Below are 13,342 nucleotides of genomic sequence, written 5' to 3'. Positions count from 1 at the left end.
AACACCATCCAACATTGTCACGAAGTACATGCTAAGACAACCACAAGAATTCAAGACGCCCGATGGCCAAACCACCATGCTCCCATTTTCGACCAATACATGGGGGGGGGGAAATCAAACGACAAAGCAAAACGAAAACGAAGATGGGGAAACCGTAGTCTCCCCTGAAGCATGAGAAACCAATCCCGACCAAGCGAGAGGAAAAAGCCATGCTCCCCTATAGCAGACCATGAGGCGGAGTTCGCCTCAAACCGCTCCATGCAGCTCAAAAGTACCAACCCAAGTGACCTCACCAAGTCGTGGCTTCGCCAAATCTGCCGGCTATGTGGGACAGAAAGCCACCAGAGGTCGGAAAACTGACGTAGCCGCGTCTTCGCGGGACCAGGGGCCAGTATATAATTTGAGGCTTGATAACAGTTTGAGGTTGGCCGCATCACATGACACGGCAAACACTGCCGTGTTGGACTACTCTAGGCTTTTTTCCCACTTTTAAAGCCTTGTTCAGCCGCGCACGTTGACTGCTGCCCACCATCCACATAGCAAAAGCACCAGGATCTGGTTTAGGCTTGGGTTTCTTTGGGCCTAAATGAATAGTTAGCTTACGATACATACCAATCTGGGGAAAGGGGACAGATGGGGAAGTCGGAGGTCCGATTGTGGAAACATACCTGGCTTCTTTGCTTCAGGAGCGGGAGCCTCTGGGGCGGGCTCCGCAGGTGGTTCTGGCTCAGGATCCTTTGGCTTCTCGGGTATTGGCCACATGTGCATTGTTATAGTCCAGTCAGGTTCAATGACCGTTTCCCAAACCTGAGGAAGAATGATATCTCCGTTGGGCCCTATCAAATCGTAGTGGCCGTCGGCGACATGCGGGCCGAGGACCTCTATGTGAAGAAAAGCTTGTCGGATGAGTTCCTCCATGCCCTGTTATTGAGGATGGTTAGATATGGTCTGAAGATCTCAATAGGAAAAGAAGTTGCGGACTTACCTGCCAAGTACGACACAGATCAAAGGGGAAACTGAATTTTCTTCCAACAGCATCCTTAAACTTGATAGGCTTTGGCTTCTCCGGTGCCTTGGCTGCGTTCTTGACTTCTTCCAATTGTTTTTGCGCAGCTTCATTTGCTGCTTCCGTAGCCTTTGCTGCAGCCTCTGCAGCCGCGTCCTGTGCTGCCTTCTCAGCCTCCTCCTTTGCTTTGGCCGCTTCTTCCGCGGCCTTTTTCTCCGCTTCTTCTCTGGCACGGGCAGCAGCCTCCTCGGTGATTTTCTTCTCATGAGCGACCCGTGCTTCCTCTGCCGCTTTGGCTTCGGCCGCCTGCTTCAGCGCAAGCTCTCGTTCTTCCTCCCGTTTGTCCCTAGCCTCGCGCTCGAGCTTTTCGTCCAGAATCAACTTTTCCAACCGAGCCAATGCCTCGTCCTTTGCTGCATCTGCTGGCGGCGCCGCAGCAACAGCCAGGGGGCCCGCCAATTCCAATTGGCTTGGAGACGGCGCACGAGCATATGGGTTGTAATAGGGCGACATGGCCCCAGGAACCATGGAGAAGGGTTCTCTCGGGTTGTAAAAGGGCCCCGGTCCGTAAGGAACCATTTCATGCGACCCCAGGGGACCGTTAAAGGGCGTCGGGCTGTGAGAATGTAGGGGATGGGGTAGCGGATGCTGTTGATTATGGCCATCGCCTCTGGAGTGTGTTGATGATGGCGTATGGTGTGCGGTACGAATCTGATGAGGGTCGTGGGGAAAGTACGGTGGTACGGGACCAGGTGGCTGCTGCACTGGGCCGTATGGATATGCTGGATGTCCATATGGGTTCGACTGGCCAAATTGGTTGTGGGGTCCAACTCTTATAAGCTGATCCGTAGCGGGGTGGGTACCGTTCGGGTGTCCAAACGGTGCATGGGGAACACCTCCGTTGGGGTAAACGTAGGAGGGCACCGGGGAGGTGCTGTTGGCGTAACCCAGGCCTTGGCTGGCAGGCGGCCAGCCTCCCCTTCCATGGGGCATTCGGCCATAGAGATGTCCATACTCCTCCGCCGAATCCGCGCTCTCCGGGGATTCTGGGGACGGCGCTCGGCGCCTTCGAGAAGAATATTGCTCCCGGTCCGGAATGACGTTATGGTTCCTCATTGAATGGCGACGGGCCGCAGATGAGCCATGGATTGGGTTGCGGCTCCGGGTACGGTGAGAGGTTCTAGGCCGGGAGGCCGAGTCGGATGGTTTCAGTTCGTCAGGGTATGGTAATCCCGCCCATTCATCGTAGGGATCTCGATAATCGTGACTCCCGGTGGAAGGTGGGGAGACTTCAACCCCCGAAGAGTCCTCCTCGTCGGTAAAAGAGGAGTCCGAGTCGTGGTGACTAGGGCCGATTGTAATATTGAATCTGTTCGTTAGTTAGTCAGAAACTTCGGTCGTGTTCAAGGGAAGATACGGGTGACAAACGGCGGCATGAAGGAATCGCAGCTAGACTGGACGCTCGGCGCGCAATTCGTCAAAATTCACAAAAAAAAAAAAAAAAAACAAAACAAAACAAAACACCGGCTCACGGCCAGACGCGTTCGCAAATATGCTAATGGTATGGAATGTGATGACCAGCGGCGATCCTCAGAATAGGTCCCAGACGTTGATGTGTGTCTCCCTATGGATCATGATTCTCTGTTCTCACGGAGGGCCGCAAAACAGAGCGAGCGATGGATCGTGGGTCGAATCTTGACTGCGAGGGCGGAATGCAGGCTGGTCGGAGGCAAAATGCATCAGGGGGCGGCGGTCGAATTCGAAACGGTTCCCTCTGCAGAATATCCGATGAGATACAGAGGGAGAAGCGAAGGGGGAGGGGGAGTGAGGTGAGTAAAAAAGATGGAGGGGAAAGCGGGAGAGAAGACGAGACGGATGGTTGTTATCGAGGGCGGTGGATGTGCGAAAGAAGAAGAATGTGGGGAGGGGCAAGAACAACAAGAAAGATCTACGGAGGAGTATAACCAAAAGGACGTCAATGATTATATAGAAATGTCACGTCCGGCCTAACCGACCCGATTGTTGGGCTAAGAGGCGGACTTTGGGCACGGTATATTATTCTTATTGTTGTGTTGCTCTTTGTTATTCGGATGTCTTTCTTTTCTTTTCTTTTTCTTCTGTTGCTGTCAGGCAGAATGAAGTGGCAGGGGGTTTGGGTATCGGTTCCAGATCTAGACCTAATCTTCAAGTACCGCGCAGGTACCTCGTCCACTCAGAGTATCGGATGGGGGTACCCGGTGGTGACCTTGGCTGCCCGACTGCCCGTCATGAAAACCAACAACCATTTTCTGTTGCACAGCCATCTACATCATAGATATGACTCTTCTTCTGCTGCTCTTCTCCTTGTTCTTCGTTTCTTACTCTTGTCTTCTCCAGGGACCAGGTGAGCCATTCTGAAGCTGAGACTGGGTACCCGACAGAATCGGACCGAGCATAAAGTGAGTCACCAGCCGACCTGATACCCACGACCTCATCATACCGGTGCCCAATACGCGACAAACGCGAGATGATACGTCGGGATAACCTGATCTCTCTCTGGATCTCATACACACTCGGTCCAGACCTTCCAAATGCCTAGAAGAGATGTTGAATGAGCGACCATCAGATCTTCATTCAATCTATACAGTATTATGGTTATCTAGGTACGTACATAGTACTCCGGACTATGTACCTTACAATTTTGACTCTTCGCCGTTCCACATCGGACCCACAACTTCATAGATGGTCGGTCTCTCAACTTGCGTGCGACCAAATCAACTGCAAGAGAAAAAGGTAATGTCACGAGGGAAGCGACCACACGGTTCTTTTCGGTGGCAACATGCTTTGGTGCCGAGGAAAGGTTATTCGGTTCACAGGGTATAATTGCAAGGATGATTACAACGAGGCCCAACCGCAGCAACGATCCAAGAAAGACCATCATGGCGGAGACCGTGATTACACAAGTCCATCAACGAATCAAGTCTCATGAAGAACTTCCCATGAGGTCAAGAAGTTCTTTCGCAGCGATGAGTTCTCCTTGGGCAAACTCCCAATTTCGATGGTTCAACGAACGTTGTTCCACAATACTCCGAAGCTCCCCGATTGCGAATTCATGCAGCTTCTCAAACGACTCGTTCGAGACGGACACCGCCACCGGCTTCTGCGGAAGGTCGCTGGAACGCTTATTCTTCGAAAATGGTGATGTGGCCTAGCGTGGAACCAACCCAAGTCAGAGGTGTTTTCTTGAAATATGGATGGGAGACCAAGGAATCCCGTTTGGGACGTGAGGGCGACTTACCAGCGCGAGGCCGTACAGTCCTCTAAGATAGTGATCGCAAAGCTCGATACTTCGGCAAAAGTAACGTATTGACCGTTCGAGGAGTTGGGAGGATGTTTCGCCGTCGGAGGAACAAGCGCCGATGTACAAGACCTCACCTAAGCGAGCGTGGATCTGGAATGAATGTGAATCGCTTGGTCAACATGGAAGAAATCGAAATAACTCACGTTCCAAGCATTAGGCACAAGCAACAGGGCCTCTTCCAAGCAGAATACCGCCTGAGAAATCATGGATTCGGATAGATAGAGATCAGCGAGTTCGCACCAAGACTCCGAATCTGTAGGCACAGCCTTCAATAATTCGACCAGGGAGCTGATGGCCTCTGCGGGTTTAGACAAAGAACGTAAAAGCGAAATCCGGCGCTTGAGGATAGGCTATAGCTGCATTAGCGATATGATCAAACAGGAATTGACCCAAACCTACCAAGTTCATAGGGTTCTCGGCAAGCGCTTCGTCATATTTCCGCAGGCAGTCCTCCAGATCAGATTGTTTCCCGGCGATGGCCTCCTGGTATAAGCCACGAAGGCCCTGTATCCTCTCATTCGAAGCTCCGAATCTGTGCGTCAACTGATCAAGGCATCGTAAAGCTGATTGATCGTCACCGGTCTGAAGGCACGACAAGAAAAGCTGTTCCAACGTGTCGTATGTCTCAGGATTATCCGATCCACTCTTCCCACCAAGTATCACAGGAGCCTTCTGCGAGAAATGGAGTGTAGAAATAAGGTTGGAATGGTCCAGCGCATGAGGCTCGGGAGTAGCGGAAGCCATTTTTCTAGGGTTGTTGAACGTATGGTGTATGCCTGGCGAAGTCGACCGAGCGAAGCAAATGGGGGTAGGGTGTCCGGGTGTCCGAGGTCGTAAAAGTGATTCTGGCCTCAAAGTAGGGTTACCGCTGCACCATGAAAGAGACGATGGAGCTTCTATTTTTCAGGAATGCAGCAGAGATGAGTGAGGTCCCAATGGCAAAGCAGCTACGTAGTAACTAGCTGCGCGGCCCAGATGCGGAGGTTGCGGGCGCTTGTTCCCGTGACTGTCCCGGAGCCTGGAACAACCCCTCGGCGTCCCGACCATCTTATCACTATCTTCCGTTTGCTTCTCCGCACCGCTAATGCATTGAGCAAAACGACGACCGTCCCTCAGTACGCATGAGAAGGAGATTGGTATTTATTGCCAGCGGACGGTCAACTATTCTCGAAGATTCCGACTTATATCGAAAGGTGTCTCCGCGGGGTAGCAAACGATGTGAGTATCGCTTCATGCGGAGATATGTCTCTAATGCTGATCACGGCTCAGGTTTGAGAAATCTCTCTACGACCTTATTAAAGGTCTAAGAAACCACAAGGGAGCCGAGGAAGATTATATACAGGATAGCCTCCGAGAATGTAAGGCCGAAATCAAGTCGCAAGACATGGGTATGAAACGACAGCTCTCGATTCACCGGTTCGAGGCTCATCCGTTGCAGATAAGAAGGCCACGGCCTTGTTGAAGTTGATATATCTGGAGATGTTCGGGTATGATATGTCTTGGGCTTCGTTCTACGTGCTGGAAGTCATGTCGTCTACGAAATACCTACAGAAGCGATCGGGCTACCTAGCGGCTGTCCAGAGCTTCCGACCCGACACTGAAGTCTTGATGCTGGCTACGAATCTCTTGAAGAAGGTAACTGAACATCCTATTCTATTCTGTTACCTCACTAAATGTTCTAAAGGACTTAGTGTCCTCGAATATACCAAATATGTCGTTGCCCCTCATAACGCTGCCAAACATCATCACACCTTCACTCGCCATGTCTCTGCTTCCCGATGTTCTCTCTCGAATCTCTCACTCCCATGCCGCGGTCCGTAAGAAGGCAGTTGTGTGTCTATATCGATTATCTCTTGTCTATCCCGAATCTCTGAAGCTGGCATGGCCAAAATTAAAGGATCGTCTTATGGACGACGAAGAAGACGGGAGCGTCACGACAGCTGTCATAAATGTGGTGTGCGAGCTTGGATGGCGAAGGCCTCACGATTTTCTTCCTCTGGCACCAAGGTTTTTCGAGTTACTGGTGGATAGTGGGAACAACTGGATGGCCATTAAGATAATCAAGCTGGTATGGCTCACTTCCTCCATTCTGGTTCTCGCTCTGACAGAGACAGTTTGCAACTTTAACCCCTCTGGAACCGCGATTGATTCGAAAACTTCTACGCCCCCTGATGAACATAATTCAATCTACAACCGCCATGTCCTTGCTTTATGAATGTATCAATGGCATCATCCAAGGAGGGATCCTGGATGGTGACGGGGCTCTTGAAGAAAAGGACGAGATCGCCAGTTTATGTGTTGGAAAGCTCCGGGGGATGATAGTCACAGACTCTGATCCAAACTGTGAGTTTCTTCGTGGCTAAGACAGTACTCATTCTAATCCAGTCTCAGTGAAATATGTTGCTCTGTTGGCTTTCAACCGGATCGCGGTTTCGTACCCTTTTCTGGTGTCGGTACACCAGGACGTGATCATGGACTGTCTTGATGACCCCGACATTTCAATTCGGCTACAAGCTCTTGAACTTGCAGTCCGAATGGTCACAAGTGATACTCTGGAATCGATTGTGCATCGTTTACTATCCCAGCTTCAGTACACACGCCAAAACACAGACGGCAACCGCACAGACATTCATATGGCCGAGGCTCTGGAGGAAGAGGATCGAAGGCACTCGAATACCCCGTCTACCGTTCTACCATACAACTACCGGATCGAGGTCATTCACCGGATCCTGGACATTTGCTCCAACAACAACTACTCGGAGTTGCCTGATTTTGAATGGTATGTGGACGTTTTAGTACAGCTGGTGAAGCTGCTTCCTTCGGATGGTGCAGAATTACCAAGCAACGGCGTTGCATATCATCAGGCGAATAACCAGCGAGGGAGCATAGCCTCCCGAGTCGGATCGGAGCTGCGCAATGTAGCGGTTCGTGTCAGGGACGTTCGAATGGAGGCAACCAGGGCTGCCGAATCGCTCATTGTAAACGAGAACACAGAAGCTATATGCCCTGCCATGTCTGGTTCGAATGACAGTCTTTTAGGACCTGTCGCATGGATTGTGGGTGAATACGCAGAGTATCTCTTATCTCCCGGGCAAACACTTCAGTCATTGATGGATCTTTCACGCATGAATTTATCTGCAAGCACAACGTCGCTCTGTCTGCAAGCATTGCCCAAAGTCTTGGTGGAACTCATCACTGGGAAGGGACAGGGGTGGGATACACAGCGGAAGGGTGAAATCTCGCTTTTGTTGGCACGCATTATCGAAGTGCTGGAAACGTTGGCATCGAATCCTGATCTAGATGTACAGGAGAGGGCGACTGAATTCTTGGAAGTCATGCGACTGGCAGCAGACGCGATCCAGTCGCACGTACATGAAATGGATCAGATGCCACTCCTCCTTACCTCTGCGCTACCAAGCCTGTTCTACGGTCTTGAACTGAACCCGGTGTCCGTGAGCGCCCAGAAAAAGGTGCCCTTGCCCGAGCAGATCACCCTCGATGACCAGTTCAACGAGAATCTTCGAGAACTGTTCAGGGATCAAGATAACACTGCGTTGGTGCTGGACGCCCAGGTGCGCTTGCAAGACTTCTATTACATCCGAGAGCCATCACTCTCCAGCAAACCGATCGAATCGATCCAGCTCGATATCCAACCGGACTCCTACCAGAACCTAGCGGATAATTTCATGGATGACGGAGCGGCTGGGGCGAGACGAAAGGCTGTGCGCAAAGAACGCAATCGAGAAGACCCTTTTTACATTGGGACAGGGGAGGACTCCTCGGGCACGTCGACGCCTTTCCATCAAGCTTTCACTGCCGCCAATGGGTCCGAACTGGACATCGACTCCATCCCCATCATCGACCTCAAATTGAACGACGTCGAAAGCTATCGCAAGCCTTCACTGGCGCCCCATGAGAACCGTAAGCACGGGAAGTCCCGTCCCAAACGATACAATATCATCGCCGATGAGGTGATCGGCCAGGACGAGACGGGCAGTTTGGAGACGTCGGGTGGGCCTAGTAAATCGAAAAAATCGCTCCTTGAGGTGGACTCGAGTGGCTTAGGGCGCCTTTCTTTGCGAGAAGAGGCGGATTCTTCACCAGGGACTGGGGCCTTCCCCAGTGCAGCCGCGCATGACACGGAGATGGCACTAGCGATGCAAGAAGTCGAGAGGGCGCGACTTGAGATGCAAAGAGCTTCCGAACGAGTCCAAGCGAAGGATATCCCCGCAGAGGGGACATTGGTGAAAAAGAAGCGGAAGGTCAAGAAAGCGAAAGGTGACGAAGCGCGACCGACGGACCCACAAAACCCCGAGGTTTTATCGAAGAAGAAGAGGACCAGGAAGCCGGCAACGTCATAGCTACGATCTGGACAATTTCGCATTCTTCACGACCTGACGGACATTTATCCGCTATTTTGCTGTAAATTATGTATGACATCGTGTTTGACGATCCATAGAATCTTCGGCTGGACAGCAAATCGATTGGGTTTGGATATGGGGATTGATGCGATCGCAACTCCACCGTCCAAGTTCTGCCTAGGTAGCCCGATTACGGCGTAGTGTAAGAAGAATATGAGAGATCGATAGATATGGGGGACAGATGATAGAGTCGGACGTGGGCCAAATTCATCCAGAGGTATAGTATTGGAAGGATTCCGAGTTGCTTGTAGAGGACCGCTAATATACAATTCACAAATTCATACGGAAGAGCGCTTGAACATGCCGACAACCGCTGACCAGAGTTCTGGGACGATTCTGAGGAGCTCGAAGGCAAGGCCACCACAGACGACAAAGGCGAGGAGAACTGCGGAGTTTCAGCAAGCTGTCTGTCTATGCCGACAGGGTCATGCAGACGTACCAACCCAGCCGATCGATACTGGGGATTTCTGTTGTTGCTTCTGTTTCACGACGGCTTTCCCTTTTCCGCGCTTTGCGGCCTCGGTTTTGGCAAATTTCTCGTTTGCCTTTCGCTGTTGAGGTGTTTGGGCCTTGGGATGGGTCAGCGTCGCGAGGATACTAAGTCAGGGAGCTTCGTGCAACGGGCCTTGCGTACCATGGTGTCTGCTGTTTTGGGTAATCAATGTCAAGAATTGAGTGATTGGCGCTACCGACCGTGAGAAGAACAAGAATGCGCACGATTCATTAGAGCCGGTTGGAAGGCTCTTGAGCACGAGGAGAGGGAGTTGTTAAAGAATATGGCGGGTATGCGTCGCAGAAACAGGCCACGTTGCGACGTCAACTACTAGTCTCATCCCAAGTGCGGCCACTACATATTGTCAGATTGATTCGGAATAATGTCATTCTCGAGGAAGTTTACATGGAAAGTAAGATTATTACTATTTGTGAATGATGTTTTCTGGATAGAATCAGTTGAAAAGGCCCCAGGAAGGAGACGATCAACGCAGTTCACTGCATACAGGTACTTGTACTCCGTAACTATCTGCTGCGCGACAATATGCTGACTAACCTAATGTTCTCTTCAATGCACTCCTCCCGAACTACGGAGTACCTAAAGTATTCTTGCCAAAGGCTATTCCTCTGCCTTTAGAGACCGAAAAGCCGCGGCCGAATCCAGACCGGGTTTAGCGGGGGATGTTACAGTGGATCCCGCTCTCCCGCCAATCAGACGCGCTCTCCCAGCCCTAGTCGAACCGGCATGTCATGTGACGCACAATCGCCGCCCCGTCTTCCAATTTTCCGGTCACCGCACATCAAAGTCCTTTTTCCCCAACCGACGACAACCCGTACACAGTCTAACCACGACACCCCTTGAGGAGGCAACTTCAAGATGACTGTTCGCAACCACGGTGCGTGACCTTTTTCGACCCTGTTGTTCGACCAATTTCTGTCCGCCGACGCCTCGAATGCTGACGAGATGTTTTCTCTATAGGCCTCGCCTCTTCCCGGAGCAAGTCTCGCAAGGCTCACTTCTCTGCGCCCAGCAGTGAGCGCCGGGTCCGCATGTCCGCGACGCTCTCCAAGGAGCTCAGAGAGAAGTTCAACGTAAGTCCGCTGATCGGTTCGAATGCGATGTTCAATCTGGATTTGGCCCACTCGGGATTGGGGTTGGGGTTGAGGGGAGAATCAGATGCAGATATCAAGACACAAGTGACGACAGGACGGTTTACACTAACACGACGGGATACAATAGGTCCGCTCTATCCCCATCCGTGTCGGAGATGAAGTCGTCGTGAACCGCGGAGGACTCAAGGGCCGTGAGGGCCGTGTCAAGAGCGTCTACCGCCGTCGCTACGTCGTCCACATTGACCGTGTCGTGCGCGAGAAGTCCAACGGCCAGAGCGTTCCCCTCGGTGTCGCCGCCTCCAACCTTGTCATCACCAAGCTCCACCTCGACAAGGACCGCGAAGAGATCCTTGCGCGCATCGCTAAGGGACGTGAGGCTGCCAAGTCGGCTTAAGGGATATCTTGGGTGTAGGGTTTAGGTTCATATTGCAATGGCGGTTTTAACGGCGCTGGTGTATTAAAGGGCTCCTACGAGAAGGACGTCCGATCTACCATTCTCAGGACCAACGTTTCTGAAACCAGGTGCATTACGATCAATGAAAAGTTCAAAGATATCCATCTTTCTATCCGGAGTTCGGGCTCCTCGAGAGATCTCTTCTCTGGTCCAATTGATGTTGCCCAGGCCATAGCGAGCGCTACCTCTTGCGTCAGTCCAATGAAGCGTACCGAGTCTATTGACATGATAGAGATTGAAGGCGACAGTCAATCTGGCCATAGGGAAACTGCAGTAACAACTCGCTCCATGCACCTTGATGAACACGGTTTAGTGCCAAATGTGATATTGTCAGACAGAGATACCGTGGAGGCATGCGGCTGGTGGTATCTCACCGCAATCGGTGCCATTTCGACCTTTCGAGATGGGCAAGAACCTTTGGCGTCAGTGGGAAGTAGACGTAATAAGTAGGTAATATATCCGTTAGCCCCTATGCCATCCGACAGTATACTGCTATTTTCGGTAAATCCAGACAAGCAGCCAGGCCCTGGACTTAGATCTGAGGCATGGTCGAGGCGCCCATGGATCTATCGTCAAAGCCGTCGCCATCGCTGTCGAGTCAAAGATGTTCACTCAGAGTGAACAAAGGCACCTACGCCCATTCTGACCAAGCCTCTGGCAATGCGGTCGTGCCCTGGGGGCTGGTCTAGAGTATATATATCTTTCGGGCAACGGCCTCCTATCAATTCGTGGAATATAAGCATGGAAGAACTGGGTACCACTTGGTCCTGGCCTCAGTGGCTGGGAAAAGAAGACTCACCGACACATGAAGATCCGACCTAGCAATAGCTCTGGCCTAGAGCTCCAGATATAGAGTCCGTGGTCATCCGATAGCGACGACAACGGCTATACCAGGGGATCTAAACGGATGATCGGCTGTGTAGGTGATCCTCTCGAAGAGTTGCAATGATTGTGCTGAAAGACTTGAGGTTATATTATGCACGGGAAGTGCAAGAAACAACATGTTAAAGTTCACTATCATAGGGACCTAGAGATGCAAGGAGAATGTCAGATGCCTGTCAGGCTCATTCAACGGAACCAAGAGAATCTAATCGATGCCTATCAGCGTCGACATGCGCAAGCGAATCTGCGATATCTCTCCAGCTTGTAAACACCGCCCCCATCAGGACCTCCAGTATATAAGAACCGTCCCCTTGCTGTTCTAACCCTCCTCTCTCCCGACTTCTTCACCCCCTATCCCCCAAACAATCTACACCCTTCCGGCCACTGCCGTCGTTTCATCTGCCACAATAAGCTGCGTTAGCTCTTATACAAATAGATTAATTGAAATTAGCCAGGCTAGGAGCCTAAGGCGATAGTTTGGACGTGTGTTTTATGTGATAATCCTACTGCAGCTCTAAGCTTTATTGATGGAACGCCATTGCTGCTTCTTTTAATAAGCATCGATAGTTAATATTAATTAGACGATGCAATGCAGAAAAAAGTACAAACTGCAGGCATGCTTCTTTGCCTTTATCCCTTTTCAGCTTCACGGGCATACATAGAAATCAGAAACAATCTTCATAGCATGTGCTCCGGAGTTTCATGTGGCTTCAGCCGTAATAAAGCCTATGTAGTTTTTCAATACTGTTGGCTAATTCAAGAGGTGGGAGAAAGGGTCCTTGACTCCCCTCCTGAATGCAAGTAGCAACGAGAATTCCATCTGTGGACCATATCCGCTGTACAACCAGTCCTCCCTCATTTCCTGCCCATGGAGACTCCATTTCTGTGAGCATTCAGTCATCTAATCGGACCGCCTGTGGGTGATGTAGGTATATGGAATGGTTGGGGCTGGCCATCACTTCGATTTCTTCGGTCTTTGGTTTCGCTCTTCCTGATCTGTAGGTGGTGGAGAAGGGTAAGGCAATAACCACAGGGTTCCAATGAAATAGGTGTCTGTTAAGTATGTGAGTGCCAATATATGTGCGTTGGAACCACCAGAGTTAGATATGGTTCCCCTTGATCGTACGAAACATCTATATCTTTTGCCTGATGGACAAAGCAAGTCATCTACTTAGTGATTCAAAGCCAGGAGTCTCGTAAGCAATTGCAGCATCACATTTCAAAGGATATATCCGACAATACCTACCAATGTCACTGTTCACAATTCGAGATTCAAACAGCCCGTTCCCAGTACCTTCTCCTCTGATTACCGCAGGATCTTGCGGCACTGAAACATCGGGTTTCGATATGGGGTGCTCTAGGACCTTTTATTCCATGCTGCTGTGGTTATCAACAAAGCTCACAGCTGCTGTGAATGTCTGATGGTTTCTTTGTTTGGCTTTCACCATACAAGTCACCAATCTATCACCATCATTGACATGATCAACATGGTAATAAATGGGTGTCTCTGCTGTCGCTGCGATGAGAAAATGGCAATGCATACTGTGCATGTTGACAGTAGAGGGAACAGTGAGCATGGCTGCAGAGAGGGACTGGGCGATGAGAGTCCCTCCGTATACTCCACGGGATCCAGA

General features: G+C 50.9%; 4 protein-coding genes across 4 annotated transcripts; 2 read left to right on the top strand and 2 right to left on the bottom strand.

The window, feature by feature from the left end:
- Window positions 1-433: 433 nt before the first annotated feature.
- Window positions 434-2,746, bottom strand: ATEG_02780 (uncharacterized protein; the record flags this gene model as incomplete). The annotated part of the gene is made up of 4 exons (XM_001211958.1): window positions 434-582; window positions 669-921; window positions 986-2,375; window positions 2,658-2,746. 4 exons carry the CDS (start codon window positions 2,744-2,746, stop codon window positions 434-436), a joined length of 1,881 nt encoding a protein of 626 aa, XP_001211958.1.
- Window positions 2,747-3,968: 1,222 nt separating this feature from the next.
- On the bottom strand, window positions 3,969-5,090 carry ATEG_02779 (uncharacterized protein; the record flags this gene model as incomplete). The annotated part of the gene is made up of 4 exons (XM_001211957.1): window positions 3,969-4,193; window positions 4,284-4,436; window positions 4,490-4,696; window positions 4,746-5,090. The coding sequence occupies 4 exons, from the start codon at window positions 5,088-5,090 to the stop codon at window positions 3,969-3,971; spliced, it is 930 nt and encodes a 309-aa protein (XP_001211957.1).
- A 231-nt stretch (window positions 5,091-5,321) lies between these two features.
- On the top strand, window positions 5,322-8,707 carry ATEG_02778 (putative AP-3 complex subunit delta; the record flags this gene model as incomplete). The annotated part of the gene is made up of 6 exons (XM_001211956.1): window positions 5,322-5,461; window positions 5,616-5,734; window positions 5,785-5,981; window positions 6,031-6,414; window positions 6,461-6,689; window positions 6,732-8,707. The coding sequence occupies 6 exons, from the start codon at window positions 5,322-5,324 to the stop codon at window positions 8,705-8,707; spliced, it is 3,045 nt and encodes a 1,014-aa protein (XP_001211956.1).
- A 1,429-nt stretch (window positions 8,708-10,136) lies between these two features.
- Window positions 10,137-10,766, top strand: ATEG_02777 (60S ribosomal protein uL24; the record flags this gene model as incomplete). Its single annotated transcript, XM_001211955.1, has 3 exons — window positions 10,137-10,155; window positions 10,239-10,351; window positions 10,500-10,766. The coding sequence occupies 3 exons, from the start codon at window positions 10,137-10,139 to the stop codon at window positions 10,764-10,766; spliced, it is 399 nt and encodes a 132-aa protein (XP_001211955.1).
- Window positions 10,767-13,342: the final 2,576 nt, after the last annotated feature.

This window comes from Aspergillus terreus, genomic scaffold (assembly GCF_000149615.1).
Source record: "Aspergillus terreus NIH2624 scaffold_4 genomic scaffold, whole genome shotgun sequence".
Taxonomy (NCBI): domain Eukaryota; kingdom Fungi; phylum Ascomycota; class Eurotiomycetes; order Eurotiales; family Aspergillaceae; genus Aspergillus; species Aspergillus terreus.
The sequence above is the reverse complement of the archived record's forward strand: the minus strand, read 5'-3'. Positions and strand labels throughout refer to the sequence as shown.